Raw genomic sequence first — 18,790 nt, forward strand, 5'->3', positions numbered from 1 at the left:
CACTAAGCTACTGGACTGCTGTCATACCTCAAGGGTTTTAGAAGGTTGGAAAGCCCACAGAAGAAATCTACAGGTCTATGCTTGCTGGAGGTAGAGAATGAACAACATACCTTTTTCCCATTAGAAGCAAAATCAGACTTTTGCTGGGCTTCCGTGGTGATGCACGAGTAAAAAATTTCAACAATAATCTGCCAAAGAGAAGCCAAGCAGGATGGGTGAGATAAATAAAGAAGATGTTGCAAAATATCTGGAGAACAACCCACAATTTGCCAAGGAGTTTTATGATAGAAAACTTCGTCCAGAAGCGATAAGAAACCTCTTCAGAGTCAACTCTGAGGGTGTGAAGGAGGGAGTCTCCTTCAAAGAGATGACCAAGCTAGAAGAATGTGAGATACTTTTGGAATTGCTTTTGGAAATCCAGGAAGATGCAACCAGTATGGAAAAGACTGCACATAAAATCCTGCAAAGGTTGGCACAGTTACTAGCAGCAGACAGGTGTAGCATGTTTATTTGCCGTTCCCGCAATGGTATTCCAGAGTTAGCTAGCAGACTCTTAGATATCACCCCTACTTCCAAATATGAGGACAACTTGGTACCTCCTGAAAGAGAAATTGTTTTTCCTTTGGACATTGGGATAGTAGGTTGGACTGCTCATACAAAGAAATCATTTAACATACCGGATGTAAAGAAGGTGAGTAGAGCCTTTTCTGGATTTGGAGAAAGGATAAAGTCATTTTATGCTCTTGAGTTGTGTAAAAATACTTCTTTAAGTTAGGGGCATAGAACTACAGACAGTCTCTGAAATGGCTGGCACAACATAAATCAATTTTCCAAATAGAAAAGTACTTAACAATTCATATGTTTCAGCACCCCTTAAAAGAGCTTGATCTAGAGCACAATTTAAACTATAGACAGAAGAGGGAAGGACTGTTATTTCTAAAGCAAATCTGTACCTGAGCTAGTTGATGGCCAAGTTCCTACCTAACGCCCCTCCTTAGCATGAATCAAAGTTAAGGACATTTTCATTTCACATGTTTCAAACTGGGCTGAAATTAGGCTTATTTATTGAACAACATGCAGATATTGATTTCTGTATAATTTGAGATCAATCTATTTTCCTTTGAGGGGATTCCCTCTGTCATGAATATTAGAAGTACAGTGCTAAGTCCAATGAGATAACGTTGTTCTTAATCTCCTTGGTCTATTCTCCTGTAATCTACTTTATGAATTTAAAAGGATTATCCATCAAGCTCCCTTGTTGATAGCAACAGGCAATACATCAAATATTGCTTGATATTTCCCATACAGCAAATGGGTTGACTTTTGTGCTGGAGAGAGATGTTTGGCTAAAACAAACCACAGTGGGCCTGTCGCTCAATTAGTCTAATTCTAGGTTGTCTGGCATGTTCTCTTCCCATTATTTTTAAAACCAGGGGCATAATCCATTAAGAACTTTCTCTTGTGGAAGCCCACTGAAATAAATAGGAAGCATAGCATTAAGCAAGGATCTACTGTAGGGCGGTACAGTGATGCTGGCTGGGGAATTCTGGGAGTTGAAGTCCACATTTCTGAAAGTTGCCAAGGTTGAGAAACACTGAACCAGGGACACAGTCTGCTTCCTGGGTATAATCTTAAATTGCACCCAAAGTCTGTCACCTTATAAACTGCTTTAATTTTCATACTAAGTCTGCTCTGTGTGTCTGGAATAGATTTATTGCAGAACTCCTGGCATCTATTTCTGATCTTTTTTTGTGGTGGTGGTGCAGCTATTTCAACCCCGTACCACTTATGAACTCACTACCAATCTGATCCGTTTAGCCAGGCACACCTAAAACTAATCCTGAATAGAATTAATTTGTCAATTAATGCAGCCTACTAGTTTTGCATTTTTACTTCTTATAAAGCACTTTCATGAAAATATTATTGATAAACCATGATTTTTCTATTCTGTTTCTGTACCTTCCAATTTAAAGGACATCATCCTGGGGACATTTCCTATGAATTTTGACTGTGTTTTATAGATTCTTCTGCAGAAGGTGTATATCTTTTGAATTAGATGTAAGGAATTGGATTGTTTGATCCTAACAAAAGCAAGAAAGAGGAGTTAGTAACTAATATAACCTATGAACATTATTGTACCACCACTGTCTGCATGCCCAGTCCTCAACTTTATACAGATTTTGAACGTAATTTTTCAGACTACATTTTTAAATTCAAAATTTGGTTCAAAATTTTGTTTGAACCAATCACTGATCCCTTCCTGTTGATATGATTTCTCATTGTTTGTTTTTCTGAACATACTCCTGCATTTCTGAGCTGTTGTCACTTTTATAATTTTGATGATGATGATGATGATGACGATGACAATGTCCCATCTCAAATATTTCATTCTTCAGTCAAAACTCCCACTGGCTCTTAATCAGCATCATTACTGGAAATAAATTTGATTAGGAACTGCTTGGCTGAAATCACTTTTAGGGTTATTTTTTAAAGAGTAATCCCTATGTAGTTCATATGCAAAGACACAAAGAAAGATATGTCTGGCTAAGCACAGAGCATTTTCATGCATTTCTTATACCATGGAGGATTACACTATTAACTGTTAAAAATACAGAAGGGGCACCAGCAATTTAATTCAGTTTCCATTATTTCTGGGAGTAGGATGAGTGGACATATTCTACAGCCAGTGGTAGCTTGGAGCAAAACAATGATTGGATGATGTTCTCTACATGCTCCTATTAATCAGTTGGAGGGAAACAAGATGAGTTCTGATTGGCTTATGGTGTTCTCTTCATTTCTGAGACAGGCGGAAGTGAAAACGGTCATCAGATGGTTTCCCTTTGTGAGGAACTGGAAATTGCAAGATGGAAATACTGCTGATGTGGAAGCACCCTTAGTTTTAACTCCTTATCAAATTCTTAGAACAACAAAAGCCTTTCCAAATCCATTATGCAAGAAGCAAAGAAGTATTCACCCCCAAAGATTATATATACTTATGCACTAGACGTTAATAGTTTAAAAAGTATGTTCTTTCTGGCTCATAAGAATGCAATATCTAATTTCAGTGGGAGATGATGAAAAATGGTTTCTTTAACATGAAATTAGCCAGCCAAACAGTAAGATTAAACTTCTAGAACAGTGTTTCTCAACCTTGGTAGCTTGAAGATGTGTGGACTTCAACTCCCAAAGTTCCCCAGCCAGCAAGGCTGGCTAGGGAATTCTGGGAGTTGAAGTTCACACATCTTCAAGCTACCAAGGTTGAGAAACACTGTTCTAGAGCTAACACAAATCACCTTAGGAAGCTCTCCAGAGATAGTGCCACTCTTCTCCAGAATCAACTAAGCTTTGGACCCAGGAGTTCCTGCTGTGTGTTTGTTTGGTCTCTTCCCATCTGCTCAATTTGGAAATCCAGAAATAAACACTTCAGAAATAACTGTATCTCCTAATCTCCACTTCTATGAGAAAACTGACATTGCAAATTGACTTGGTACTTCCTAGTATGGGATACCATGTGTGGACTGCAAACTTCCACTCAAATGAATTTTCTATATCTCTCAGTGGCCATGTGGATTTTTACAGACCAGGAATGGTAATTCAATCAGGTGGAGAACACAAAGCAGCATGATTGGAGAATGCTGAAAACCAACAATGATCACTTTTTAACAAAACTAACATTGAAATCTCCCCTTTCTGAACAGGAGACTTGCAGCAATTCCACTTTTACTACATGCAGAATTACAGGAACTGGATTGCAAAACTCTGGATGACAATTTGATGGCAGCAAAGAGATACAGAAAATTCTAGATCTTTGCAAATCTGATCTGGTAGCCCTCATATATATTAAACTCAACATATCGTAATCCTTTCTGTTTAAGAAGTTCCAACTCGGAAGAGCAAATAGTGGTTTCTCATACTATCCCTCCTGACCTAATCAATTGCATTTCAGAAGAAAGTTCCCTCAATGGAACCTTGGAAGGAGAGGAAAATGTATCAAAAAAGTCAAGACAGTGGCCGTAACTGCACAGTTGAAGCCCCTTTTGTTACCTGCATTGACTTTTTTGACCTTCTGTAACAGGGACCTCAATGTGTAAACTAGAACTTCACTAAGGCTAATAAATCATTTAATAATTTCCTTCTGGTTTAGGGTTAAAAAAATGGCTATTTGGTGAGGAAATACACTTCTCCGTGTTAAAGGATAAATGTGACCTATCTCTCAGGAGTGTCGAGACAAGCAGAAACTATCCAGTTCTTTGCAGATTAAAAATGTCATCTGGATTATCCATAGTCACACCTGAAAAGTGAACTAAATGCTCCTGTTTGTTTCAGAATAATCACTTTTCTGACTTTGTGGATAAGCAAACTGGCTATACCACCATCAATATGCTCACTATTCCTGTTGCGCAAGGCAAGGAAGTTCTCGCTGTTTTCATGGCACTTAATAAACAAAATGCCCCTGAGTTCTCTAAAGAGGATGAAGATGTAAGTATTGTCTGCTTTTCAAGAAAACACATTGCTTTGCTTAATCACACATCTTTCAGTGAGCAGCCTAAGATCATCTAACATTTTAGCATTGGTGAAACTTAACATGGGCTCCAGGGATCTCTTATGCACATTGGAGCTGAAACTTTAAACAGAAAGAGGTGTATTTCAGCCAAATATATTTAGATGCCACCTGCCTCCCAGAGGTGTCTGCGAGGGAGAACAGGGGAGCATCCAAAAAGCCATGAGGATGGCTTCAGCAGTGTGATTGAAGCCCTGCCTTTTTAAATATCTTGTGCCCGTGATGCACATAAAAAAGAAGGGGGCTTCAATCCAGCAATAATGGCTGCCATCTTGAATTATGATTTCACTATGGACATCCCTGCTCCCTACAATTCTGGTGGCAAGTGATGATTTAGCACATAAACCAGCCAATGTCAAATAACTTTCAAGATAGGAACACTTTTTTTTATTAGAGGATGCATTTTATTTACTTTTGATTATTATTGTATTTACTATCTTACCATTATTTTAGTATTTTACTATTTATTGCTAGTAAATTTCAAGGGCTGGGTTGGCATGATGTGTGACAGCACTAGAGTTAGCAGGACCAACTTTTTCACCCTACTGTTTTCTGATGTTAAAACTAGACATGTAAAGCAATATTCCCTCAAGATTTAACTTGCATTTTAGGGCTTGAGTCATGAAAAAAAGAAGAAAAGGTTGGGCTTCTGAAAACCCTAATTTGAGTGATGACCTTGAGTCACTGAGGACTGGAAAAAAATAGGCTTGGGAGGCCCTCATCTGGCCCATAGCCCTGATTGTCTTCTGTCTTAAGGCCAAATTCTTCCAGTAAAAGCCAGGCAACCATGAGGTTAACTCTTCTGCAGAATCTAATGGAACTGTAAATGCTTAAATTTGGTCTAGTTCAGTGTTTCTCAGCCTTGACAACTTTAAAATGTGTGGACTTTAACTCCCAGCATGGCTGGCTGGGGAATTCTGGGAGTTAAAGTCCACACATTTTAAAGTCACCAAAGGTGAGAAACACTGGTCTAGATAGGGTCCAAGAATTTATTGTACATGTATTTCTATTTTTTCATTGCAGGTCTTTAGTAAATATGTTCATTTTCTTTCACTTGCTTTAAAACAACACCACACTGCATACCTGTATAACATTGAATCTAGAAAGAGCCAGGTAAATTATTATTTGTTACCTACTTTAGTAGTCAGTTAAATGCAATTATTTTGTACTGATAGCTCAGTTTTATTTTTTTCTCCTGCCAAGAAGACATGTTATGCTGCCATTGATTATATTTGGTAACTATGTTAGTTCCAGATAACCTAATATGTCATAGGCTCACCAGATAATGTCACAAATATCTTGAACGTTTGGACAGAAGTATCATGTCTGTTCTCTCTCTCATCAACCACATTTTAAAATATTATTCCCCCATCCCACCCTGCCCTCTCTTCAATAGATACTTTTATGGTCTGCCAACAAAGTATTTGAAGAACTTACAGATATTGAGCGACAGTTTCACAAAGCCATGTACACTATTCGACAATATTTAAATTGCGAAAGATATTCCATTGGTCTGCTGGACATGACCAAAGAGAAGGTCAGTATAATTTTATTTACCACTAGAAAACATTTTAACTCCTTCTCATTCCTTACTTTGAAGGAAAGTCACTTTTTATATACAAATTATAACTGAGCCATAAACAAAAAATTAAAATCCAAAGCATGAGCCAGTTTGGTCTAGTGGTTAAGGCAACAGGCTAGAAACCAGGAGGCTGTGAGTTCTAGTCCCGCCATAGGCCTGAAAGCTGACTGAGTGACCTTGGGCCAGTCCCCCTCTCTCAGCCCAAGAGCCAATCAGGGGTAGTAGGAGAATTCTAGTCCCGCCTTAGGCATGAAAAACAGCTGGGTGACCTTGGGCCAGTCCCCCTCTCTCAGCCCAAGAGCCAATCAGGCATGGTATGAGAGTTCTAGTTCTGCCTTAGGCATGAAAGCTGGCTGGGTGACCTTGGGCCAGCCACTATCTCTCAGCCCAACTCACCTCACAGGGTTGTTGTTGTGGGGAAAACAGGAGGAGGAAAGAGTACTAGGTATATTCACCGCCTTGAGTTATTTATAAAAATAATAAAGGCAGGATAGAAAATAAATAAAATAAATAAAATAAAACAAATTATCTTTGAAAACAAATTCTATTACAATCGATATAGCTTGTCTCTTCAGATACCATGTGTTTGAAATGGAAATGTTACTTCTCTTTCAGAAACCTAATGTGTGAGGCAAAGCTTGCCTGTCCATGTTGTTCTAACCATACTAAGTGCCTACAACCTGGTCCAAATGTTCAGATAAGGAGGTTCAAAAACAGACCCTATGGTATGAGAGAAGCCCTGCCCTCTTCTTACAAGCATTGGGTGTACAGTGCACAAGGGTTTCCATTTCACAGTCACAGAGGCTATTGTCAGCCCTTTGAGGTAATCCAGACAGGAAACCAAAACCATGAGTACTAACACAACCTTTATTGTAAGGTTACAGTAACAGCATTTTCCCCCTCCCCTGCCTTTACTTTCCAGAGAACTAGGGAGGGTCCCCTCTGAGATGCTTTCTCCACCTCCATTCCTTCTGTGGGCTGAGATATCTCTTGTCTGACCATTGCCCTGGCTGCAGCTCTTCCTTCTGTCTCCCAAGGTTGTTCTCACAGTGTATTCCATCTATCTTGTCCTCTCCTGTGGATGCTGCTCAGTGGTATTGAGCTTATATCTGGTTGAGTTTTCTAGGAGCGATGCAGCCTATCAGAAACAGATGTTCTCCTATCTACTGGCTGAGGATGAGAATTGAAGTCCAATATATATGGAGGGCACCGGGTTTTTAAAAGCTTCTTTTATTCAGGAGCCCCTTCAATAATACGTAGTTATTTCCAGGAATTTTATGATGAATGGCCAATTAAACTGGGAGAAGTAGAGCCTTACAAAGGACCAAAGACCCCTGATGGTCGGGTAAGTGGACATACTTCATCCATCCACATTACAATTTGTGGAATGCTGGTACGTTTAAGATGATTGTGTTGCTTTTTCTCCTTATGTTTAGGAAGTTAACTTTTATAAGATAATTGATTATATTCTACATGGAGAAGAACAAATCCAAGTAATTCCGTAAGTGCTTATTATTAGGTGCTCAGATAGTAAATAGCTGTAGGAGTTCATGATAAAATACAAAAAGATGGTTTTTATCTCATTTTCTTTCTTAAGGACACCTCCTGCAGATCACTGGTGTCTTGCGAGTGGCTTACCAACATATGTTGCTGTAAATGGATTTGTAAGTTCCAGATGTTACTTTCCTCTAGGCCTATGTGCTAGATACGTGTGTTTTGTGCGCAAATCTACATGTGCACATTTGAACCAATTGTTTTTATTTCACTATCTAGTAAATGGGAAGCAGCAACTTTCTGATGCAATTACTTGCGATTTTCTTTTATTTATGTGTACTTAGGCTGTTTGACTATGATCAAATTAACTATATTCTGGGGCACAAAAACATATCATTTGTCTATCGAGCTTGATGTTCTCCACACGGAATGACAGTAGTTCAGGGTTCTAGAGCTTCTCTCAGCCCTACTTGTAAAGCTGTGGATTATGCCTAAAGCTGCAGAGGTTCTACCACTGAACTACAGCCTTCCTGCTCTAGCTTCTAGATCACAGTTTCCCAAAATGTGAGGTGTACTTCCCTTGGGCAGGTGCAGACTGAGTCCAGGGGAGCTGTGGAGAACCTTTTAGTTGTGCATTGTTACAATAAATCCACCTTTCCCAAAGTTTCATTATATTGTTTTCATTCTTCATTTTGATGTTTGGATTTTTAGGGGAGGTGTGTACATTGAGATTACACTAAAGGGAGGTATGATGGCAAAAGTTTTAGGAACCCCTGTTCTAGATAGTGTGTTTTGTGAGTGATTAGCAATCTTGGGACATTAGGGTTAGGGTTTGGCCATGCTGGCAAAGAATTCCTACAGTTTAGTCCAAACAATCTGGAGGACACCAGGGTCTTGAAAATTTATTTGGGCTAAAAGGTAGACTTAACCATTATGATATACTATTATTTTTCAAGTATCATTATCCACTTTCAGAAAGCACCCCAAAAATAGACAATTCCAAATGATTTTTTTTCCTCTGGAAAAGCACACTGCCTCCTTCACTGAATTTTGTAGGAACAATGTGGTCATTTGATCCCTTTCAATGTTCCCTACAGTTCTCACTACTACTTCTAACTTTTTTCATATCACAAGCTAATTAATAAACAACTGTTGAGAAGGGAAAGATGGAAAAAGAATATGATGCCTTTTGAAAGGTAGCAATAGGAACCAACCTTTCCCAGCACCTGCACTTGGTTAGTGATGATGAATTCCAGTATTTAAATGTAGGAACTAATCTTTATTGCTTATTTTCTCCCCCTAGATTTGTAATATGATGAATGCACCAGCAGATGAATATTTCACTTTTCAGGTAATACCATTTTTATTGGCTCAGCAAGGAAGCAAATAAATAAATACATTAACTCTTATTTTATATAGTCTGACCGTATTTATCCTACAGATGTGCACCATGCATACTATGCTGGTCTCCATAAATACTTTCATAGCATTGCCTTTCCTTTTGCTTTTGTTTAGAAAGAAGCTTTTGATGAGACAGGCTGGACCATAAAAAATGTCTTATCCTTACCTATTGTAAACAAAAAAGAAGAAATTGTAGGTATAGCTACATTTTACAACAGGAAAGATGGCAAACCCTTCGATGAATATGATGAGCAGATTACTGAAGTAAGTTCAAAGTTGGTTGACTTTATTAGCTTACAGTGAGGCACTGGAGGAAGACATTTCTAGTGTAAGCTAGTAAGTATGTATATTAGTTTCATGTTTCTATCTGATATCATGTTTCTGTCTGATCATCTCTGCTGCTCTCCTTAAATAGGATTTAGAAACTGTGGCTTAAATTGCAAGCAAGAAGTAGATGTCTTGACTATATCCTTAGGTACACTTCACTGCCATAAACAATGACAGGAAAGGTGGTGGAATACAGTAGTTTATGGTACATAGGTAAAAGTGGCATGAAGGTCAGTGTACCATCCACAACCTCACTATCCATCATTAAGAGATCATTGGAGGTCCACCACATGGGCCACAGCCCCTCCGTCCTGCCCCTGCTGTAGGATAGCTTGTGGGGAACCATAGTGGCAAGTTTCACCTGTTTCGATTGAATTGCACTGGCTGCACTCATTTGTTTTTGAGCTAAATGCAAAGTGCTGTTCTTATCAGGATCATCCGGGGGGGGTGTCAAAAAAGTCAAGATGGTAATCATGACTGTGCAATCAAGGGCCCACCCCTTTTGTAGGTGTGTCAACATCAGACATACACAAAAGGGGTGAGGCTTTGATAATTGCGACTGCCATCTTGATCCCCCCCCCCCGCCATTACTGGTTATTAGCTTTTCTAGCTCTAAATGGCTTTTTGCTGAGTATATTAGGCATGATATTCCCTACATATCTTTTCCCATGCTCTAGTTATTTCTGCAGATCTGGGCCAGTAGAATCCCAGGAATGGCATGACAGTATGCAAAGCAATCACAGGACTGCACAGATGGGCATTTCTGAATTCAAGCCATCAATATGCTTAAATTTGCAACTACATCATTCAACATCTTTGGATGGGTTTTTAAAAAATCCTAAACAAAAGCTTAAAAGTATTGTTGGATATGTGTCTTTCCAAAACTTGAAATATGTTGGATAAGCCACACTGAAAACCCTAAATAGTTCTATTTCTTTGTGTCAATTTAGATGCTTACACAGTTCCTTGGATGGTCAGTTTTAAATACTGACACATATGACAAAATGAATAAGCTTGAAAATCGGAAAGACATTGCTCAGGAAATGCTCATGTATCACACAAAAGCAACAACTGAAGAAATTAAAACCATACTGGTGAGTGTTCATTACACATCCTGTGTGGAAGTGTGGATCTTATTGTTAGATGAATTGAACTTAATTGTTTCTTTCATTTGCTCCTTACTTTAAGAAATGCAAAGAAAAACTGAATCAAGATAATATTGAAGACTGTGATGAGAAAGAGCTTATTAAAACTCTAGTAAGTAACCAAATGTTTTCCTAAATGTCAGCTTTAAGTCTACACAGACATAGTTCCATATTGTAGAAATATTCTTGGTGGTTTATTTACCAGCTAGGTGTTTTAAATTTTATTTGTTCAACTTTTGATTTCACTTGACTTAGTTAAGGGATAGATGTTTGGACTGAGAGTTTTACACACCAGAAACAATTAGCTCGGACGTAACAGGTTTCATTACAGGGAAATGTAGTCAGAGCTGCTACATTTGGAGAGCTGAGTAGCATGTACATGTTTAATTTCTTCTACCTGTCTTATCTATAACTACCAAGGAACTGGCTACATTTCTGTACCTTCACATCCCCAATGGGAGGATGCACTTTTAACCATTGATTTATATCATTATTATTATTATTATTAATAATAATAATAATAATAATAAATGGTAGGATGAGTGTCATGTTCACCGTTTCAATGTGTTGTTAACATCGTAACGTTTCACATGTCAAACCGTTCTTCCATGTCTTACATGCTTGACCGTTTGCTGGTATTTTCCGTTATTGCTGTGCTCCTTATTTTGCTCCTTTGGAATGTATGTTTGGGTTTGCAACTCTGTTCAAGGTTGCTTTCCCAGGCAGATGTAATGGTTGCTAGCACCTGGGAGGGGGTGGTTGCTAACGAGCGCTCGGGGCAGGACTGGGGTGGAGGCAAGGCTATTAAGTTTGTATTTGACGCGCTTTTGCTCATTCTCAGCTTTCTCTGTATTTGCATACTATTCCTTTAATAAATCAGTTATCTTTAAGCCCGGGCTTGTGAGACTGAGTATTTGGGATTAGGCAACCATTACATAAAGCTGAGAATCATTTAAAACATCTTCCGCTAGCCCCATCCAAAGTGTGGGTAACGGGGAGCGCTAGCGATGACAGAACCTCAACTACGCGAGAGTGAGGGGAGCGAAGAGGAGCCGGACTCGACAAAGACCCTGGTAGCTCCGACCTCGCGAGCCCAAAGGGCAGCCCGTCGAGAGAAGCGGGATGCCCAATTGGATGAACTATTGTTGGTGGTGCAGGGTGCCACAAGGGGTGAACTTCAACCCGAGGTGGAAGCAAGAACGGGGAGGGAATCACCACAGCCATCCTGGGAACATGAAATCCCCTTATCACCGAGGGTGGTGGTGACCACTAGACCCCTAGAAGAGCCCGTCACCTCTGCCCGCATGAAGGCAATAGAGGACAAAATGGACATGATAGTGACCCTCCTGAAGGATATTCCCAGGGGTCTCTACCGGAAGATTGGGAAGAAGACCCCTCTCAGCTGGCTTACCCGAGAGAGAGGTCCCCGTCACTCAGGGGAAGAAGTAGGACTTGGGCTTCCCGACAATCGAGGGGAAGGGAGTCGAGAGCAACGAGGGAGCGGCCACCACTGGGGGCTCGACGCGCATTGACGTTTGCGGAGCCATCGCAGCCGGCGGAGCCGATGAGAACCTTTCCACCGTTTGGGGTAAAGTTTGATGGCGACCCTACCATGCTCTCTTTCTTCATTACCAATGCTAGACATTACATGGATGATTGGGGGCGATGCTTTCGTTTGGAGCAGGGCAAAATTAATTTTATTGCCAACAAGTTGAAGGGGAGGGCAGCGGATTGGTATGTGCAGTTATGCCAAGCAGAAGCCATGGAGTTAGAGGACTTTGATGAGTTTCTGTGGGCACTAAAGCAGCACTTCGAAGACCCCTTGGCCCAAGAGAGAGCGAAAAACGCCTTGAAAAAACTTTATCAAGGAACCCTCTCCGTCGCAGACTACACTTTGGAATTTAAAGCCCTGGTGGGAAAGGTGGAGGATTGGTCCCAGTCGACTTTAGTGGAAATGTTTAAACAGGGACTAGAGATAGAGGTCCTCCGGTGGGCTTTGTGTCGGGACGACCCCAAAACGTTGTATGGGTGGATTCAGTTGGCGGGCAGCGCGGAAAACGCTCTACAAACGTTCGCCCATAGCAAAGAACTGAGGCAAACCAGAGTTAGTAGGGGGGCTCGTGCCCCTGGATTTTCAAGCCGCCTGAAAACGAAAAGTTGGGAGGTGGAAAGGGAACGACGATTTGCGAAAGGTCAGTGCCTAAGATGCGGGAAAGAAGGGCATCGTGCCACTTCGTGCCCAAGACGCAGACCGGAGGAGCGGCCGGTGAAAGCGCTGGGAAAATCGCCAGCATTACCGCGTAAGATGAGAGCTGCCTGCGCAGAAGTCGACCCTGCAGAACTCCTATTTGGAGAAGAGGAGGAGGAATTGCATTTCGACCAGCCGGCGGGAAAAGGCTACCACCTGCTCTGAAGGGCGCCGTTGGGCAGGTGGAAGAAACAGGGCGCGACCACGATTCGGTGAGTGGGAATTTTCCTACACTGACTGTCAAAGTGAAATTGGGATCTAGAACCAAAACTGTCGAAGTCTGGGCTATGCTAGATTCGGGCTGTTCACGTTCACTAATGCACCCTGATGTTGTAGCCGCCCTAGAACTGCCCACGTTTCCTTTGCAATGACCAATGATCTTCACGCAATTGGATGAAACTATGGCTGGGGGAAAAGCGGTTACCCACTCTACAGGACTTGTAGCTTTGCAAATGGGTACCCATTGGGAGAAATTGCCTTTTGTCATAGCTCCAGTGGGGGGTCCTTTGGTTATATTGGGAATGCCTTGGTTCGTACAACAAAATCCTTTTATCAACTGGTTGCATAGAACTGTAACATTTGCTGATGGGTTTTATAAAGCACCAGAAAAGGACTTGTTGGAGGACATTGAGGGTGGACAGGTGGCTACCACTACTGTACAGACACTTCAACCCCTAGAAGGACTGCCTAAGCAATACCAAGATCTGGCAGATGTGTTTGGAGAGAAGGAAGCAGATCGCTTACCACCGCACCGAAAGACAGACCGTGCCATTGAATTTCTGCCCAATGTGAAATTACCTCACCCAAAAATCTATCCCATGTCTCCTAAAGAGCTGGCCACGCTGAGGGAATTCATTGATAAAAATCTAGCTAGGGGTTTCATTGAGCCGGCAAATTCTCCGGTGTGGGCACCTGTCCTCTTTAGACCAAAAAAGGATGGGTCTTTGAGGCTATGTACCGATTTCCGCGGGCTCAATGCAGTATCAATATTAAATAAATATCCTTTGCCCCTCATCAAAGATATGTTATCACATCTGGCCAAGGGCAAAATCTTCTCGAAGTTAGATTTAAGGGAAGCTTACTTTCGCATTCGCATAAGGGAGGGGGATGAGTGGAAAACCGCGTTCAACTGTCCTCTTGGGGCTTTCCAATACAAAGTGTTGCCTTTTGGTCTGTCTGGGGCACCTGGGGTTTTTATGCAACTTATCAATGAGGTCTTGCATGACCACCTATTCAAAGGGGTTTTAGTGTATTTGGATGATGTGTTAATTTATACTGAAACCATGACAGAACATATTCACTTGGTGCGTCAAGTGCTTGCTAAACTGAGGAAAGCAGAGTTGTATGCGAAACTGTCCAAGTGTGCCTTCCATCAATCACAGATTGATTACTTAGGGTATAGAATTTCAGCAGAGGGCATTGAGACGGACCCTGCCAAGGTTGAAGCCATTGTGGCATGGGAACCTCCCCGTACCAGGCAGCAATTACAAAGTTTCCTTGGATTCGCCAATTTTTACAGGGCATTTGCCCAAAATTTCGCTGAAACCACCCTTCCCCTAACTGAACTACTAAAAACTAAAGCTCAAGGGGATATGCGGCGCTCCAAGAACCCAGGCGCACTCCTTAAATGGACCCCAGCCTGCCAACAAGCGTTCGATGCGCTCAAACAGATTTTCACCACTGAACCTATTTTGCAGCATCCTAACCCAACTAAGCCTTTTGTAGTGCAGGTGGACGCCTCCGACTACTCCATTGGAGCAATTCTGCTGCAAGCAGACCAACCTGGCACTCTAAAACCCTGTGCTTACCTCTCTCGCAAGTTCACAGAAACAGAGAGAAGGTGGCATGTTTGGGAAAAAGAGGCGTTTGCTGTCAAAACAGCCTTGGAAACATGGTGTCACTTACTGGAAGGGGCTTCCCACCCTTTCGAGGTGTGGACTGATCATAAGAACTTAGAAGCATTAAGCACCAGTCGAAAACTCAGCCCCAAACAACTTCGATGGGCTGAATTTTTCACTCGCTTTGATTTCACACTCAAATTTATACCAGGCAGGAAAAACTTTTTAGCAGATGCCTTATCACGCAGACCCCAAGATGCTGGCCCTGGGCCAACGGTACAGGGTACTGTATGGACTGAAAAGCAATTGAGTTTGGCAGCTGTGACACGCAGTCAGACGCGAGCGCGACAGGCTCAACGCCAGACTGCTCCGCCTCCCTCCTGTCCGGCGTGTCTGCCAATTCCATCAGACTTGAAACAACAGTTGCTTTTCCACCTGAAATCTGACACTTGGTTACAAGCGAATTTAAACACTGTAACTTTTACTGAAGACTTTGCCTGGCGAAACGATCGTCTGTATGTCCCTGAGGCTTTACGAAAGACGATCCTCCAGCGCTGCCATGACAATAAGTTGGCCGGACATTTTGGGTACCTTAAAACCCTTCACCTCATCAGACGTCAATTCTGGTGGCCAACTCTTCTAAGGGACCTTAAAACTTATGTGGCCGCTTGTCCTGTGTGCGCAACAACCAAGCGCAAACCTGGCAAGCCTCAAGGCTTTCTGCAACCTGTGGCCACCCCTGCCTACCCATGGCAGGACATATCCATGGATTTTATTGTGGACCTCCCACCCAGTCAACGAAAAACAGTCATTTGGGTAGTAAAGGACTTTTTCTCCAAACAAGCGCATTTTATCCCATGCGCTTCCATCCCCACCGCGCAACAGCTGGCACGCCTCTTCCTCGTACACGTGTACCGGCTCCACGGGATCCCCGCCCATTTGGTGAGCGACAGGGGCTCACAATTTACGTCACAGTTTTGGAGGTCATTTTTAAAACTGCTTGGCACCAAACAAGCCCTCTCCACTGCGTGGCATCCAGAGACGGATGGATCTACTGAAGCTGTTAATTCAACACTGGAACAATATTTACGGACGTTCGTCAATTATCAACAAGACAATTGGGTGGACCTGCTTCCTTTACAACCATTACAACCTGCTTCCTTTGCAACCATTACAATGAGTCCTTAGCAGCTTGCTTCTCTAGCTCTTATTGCACATTTTGCTCTGTGACACGTATTTGAGATTGATTATAAATACTCGTGAAAGACTTCTGTATTTCAAGAATATATATATAGACTTTCCAGTGAAAATGGAATCTTCATGTTGAGTTCTTTCCCTTCTCATCATGTATTTCTAAGATGATATGTAAAATTTCCAGGGCCATGCTGTTGTGAGCCCCCTATAGTTGTACTTTAAGATGGGCAGCCATACAAATCTTATAAATAAATAAATAAATAAATAAATAAATGCATAATCACATGGCTCATCAGGATGCCATTTGTACCAGCTGCCTTCTATTACACCTAGTTCTGTCTTGAGAAAGAGTAAGCAAACAAATGTCATTAGAACTTTTCTGTCCCCAAGTATTCTTCATTTTAGATTGTTAAAATTTAAATTTTAATGCATTAGATTATTTTTTCATTCTTCCTTTCTCATGTTTAAGAAGTGGTATGAATCATAGTAAGAAATCTGTGGAATGTATGGGAAGATCCTTCATACAGCAATCTACTGTGCACTGCCACATATAAAGGTTCTTATCTATAACAAAGTTTGCAATCCTAGCTCTCAAATGGAATAAAGCAGGTGCCTCACCGTAGGAATGCCATTTTTATGAGAGGGACTGATTTGAGGCCCAGACCTAGCATCAAAATAAATAGCAGGAAATGCAATTGCAAAGCAAAACAAGAACTTGGCTTTGATGTTTGTAGCTGGAATTTTCACCTAATATATCCACTGCTAAACTAGATACATCCACCCAATATATCCACTGCTAAACTAGAGTTTCCTTGGTGAATGATTAGTTGCTGTAAAATGTGACAGATTTGGTTTAGGCACATCAATTGGCTCAGATGAGAAGAAGTGTGACTTTTTTGATACTGCTGGTTGTGGGTCTTTCTGAGGAAGGTGCCTGGTATTGGAATTTGTGGAACCTTTTTTCATGCTAGTTGGAAGATCAGTTCCAGATCACTGAGGAATCCCTATTTGATGTACTATTTATGCTTTGGGTTGCCATAAACGTCCAATTACTCCATTCTGTTAGCCATATAAAGTTATCCATACAAAACCACTGAGGGAAGTGAGGTTATCCTGAGAATCAAATGAGGTATTCTCTGTATGCTGATTACACCAAACATAACTTCTGTTTTCCATCAGCTGAAGTAGCAGAGATATTAAACCAGTGCTTGAACTTGTAACAGATTAGGTGAAAAGGAATAAACTGAGAATCATTCCAGATATGGCAGATTAGCAGGCTGCTTTTCAGCCTGGATGGGTCATATTCATACTGTTTTGGATTGGCTTAAAAGGACAAGGGTGCTCCTTAAGCCACTGTAGCATGGAATATCTTATACCAGCCAGATTCACCAGCTATAATTCTTCCTGGATAGAAATAGTTGGCCTCTGTAATGGTATGTGGGAAAGACCTTGGGAGATTGGTTGAAGAGATGCTGCCTAGTGAACAGTCAGATAAGGGACAGCATAGCCTGCAGCTGGATAGTGGGCAGGGCAAGAGGCTCAGAAGGGACCGTCCCTAGTTTCTCAGGCTATAAAGCAGACAGTGGGAGAATTGTACTTTCAGACTTGCAAGACTGATGTCAGCCTTACCAGGTAGACCAGACAGCAAACACAACCAGATAAGCTAATTCTACTTTATTGTAAAGCTACATTGACAGAATCTTGCAAGTCTGAAAGTACAATTCTCCCACCGTCCTTTACAGCCAGAGAGATTAGGGAGGGTCCCTTCTGAGCCTCTTGCCCCGCCTACTATCCAGCTACAGGCTATGCTGTCTCTTATCTGATCATTCCCTAGGCAGCATCTCTTTGCCCCGTCTCCCAAGATCTTCCCCACATACCATTACAGCCTCACTAATCCATGTTAGAGTAACTTCCAACTGAAAGTAACTTTACAACTGAAATGTACTTTGGGGTAGGGGATGCTTCTGAGAACAGTTCAAAAATTGTTAAGTGGACTGATTGTTTGACTTTGAACTGGAATCAGATGTTATTAACATAAGATGCTGATGGTTCATCATTGCAGTAATTCCCAATCTCCAATCTACTACCAGGCCCCAGTTAAAGCACTTTTCTGACTTTTAATGCTTGGGCTCAGGATAGGTAGGTAAGAAGATACATACACACCCCCATACACCCCCACACACATACATGTATACATACATTCATAGCTTATGATCTGCCTTCCTAGCCACCGGGTTCTTTCTCCATCTAATCTTCTATATACAGAACTCCCATTTTACTAGAGGGCCATCTCTCTTGCTACATAATGTACTGTTTTATCCTGTTCCCTCTCTGACTAGCATCCCATTTCAATGCACTTCCTCTTCTTTGGGCTATAAAATGTATATAATTCACAAATATACCATAATTAAGTAAGAAACATTTAAAATTCCTAATGTTACCAATTACCTGTAATAGCACCTAGGGATTCTTCTATTGCAATAAATGGTTACTATTGCTGCCTTTACAAATTAGACTTTATAGCATGTAGGTGTTTGGTTCCCTCTGCCCCTTCCATGATTGCATGGTATTCAGAGCAATATTCTAGTCTAGTTGAGTATTGGGTTCAGAGCATGTCTCAATTACTCATATTGGACCATCCTCTCTAACAATATTTTGGAGAGTCACAGGACTTATATTGCTCAGATTGCACAGCCTATATAGTAAAACCCCATAAGCTTAGGATCCATCCTGCACAAAGGTGGATATTTAAATGTTTCAATGTCACTGTGAGCTGAATGATTAAGTTGATTCCAGAGTGGCCATTCATTGAGAGAAGGTCACTCCTTCCATTCACAAAACCAACTGGAGCAATAGCATTTGTTGAATCCAGAGGTCTTGTCAGAACAAGAAGTATACAGTTCCCGGGATGCTGACTTCCTTATATTATTCAAGAACCAACTGTGACAACACCAAGTGAGCTCAGTGTCTTATGCTCATGTTTGTGACATCATGACTCAT

At 41.4% G+C, this 18,790-nt stretch overlaps 1 protein-coding gene across 2 annotated transcripts in view; it reads left to right on the forward strand.

The window, feature by feature from the left end:
* Positions 1-211: 211 nt before the first annotated feature.
* The window catches only part of PDE6C (phosphodiesterase 6C), a 32,150-nt gene continuing 13,571 nt past the window's right edge, over positions 212-18,790 (forward strand). For both annotated transcript variants that reach the window (XM_063307403.1, XM_063307401.1), the window contains exons 1-11: positions 212-691; positions 4,327-4,479; positions 5,585-5,674; positions 5,958-6,098; positions 7,414-7,488; positions 7,580-7,644; positions 7,741-7,807; positions 8,941-8,988; positions 9,153-9,302; positions 10,316-10,459; positions 10,554-10,622. In XM_063307403.1, coding sequence (XP_063163473.1) covers positions 212-691; positions 4,327-4,479; positions 5,585-5,674; positions 5,958-6,098; positions 7,414-7,488; positions 7,580-7,644; positions 7,741-7,807; positions 8,941-8,988; positions 9,153-9,302; positions 10,316-10,459; positions 10,554-10,622 — 1,482 coding nt within the window. The remainder of the gene's footprint in view (positions 692-4,326; positions 4,480-5,584; positions 5,675-5,957; positions 6,099-7,413; positions 7,489-7,579; positions 7,645-7,740; positions 7,808-8,940; positions 8,989-9,152; positions 9,303-10,315; positions 10,460-10,553; positions 10,623-18,790) is intronic.

This window comes from Candoia aspera, chromosome 6 (genome assembly GCF_035149785.1).
Source record: "Candoia aspera isolate rCanAsp1 chromosome 6, rCanAsp1.hap2, whole genome shotgun sequence".
Classification (NCBI taxonomy): Eukaryota; Metazoa; Chordata; class Lepidosauria; order Squamata; family Boidae; genus Candoia; species Candoia aspera.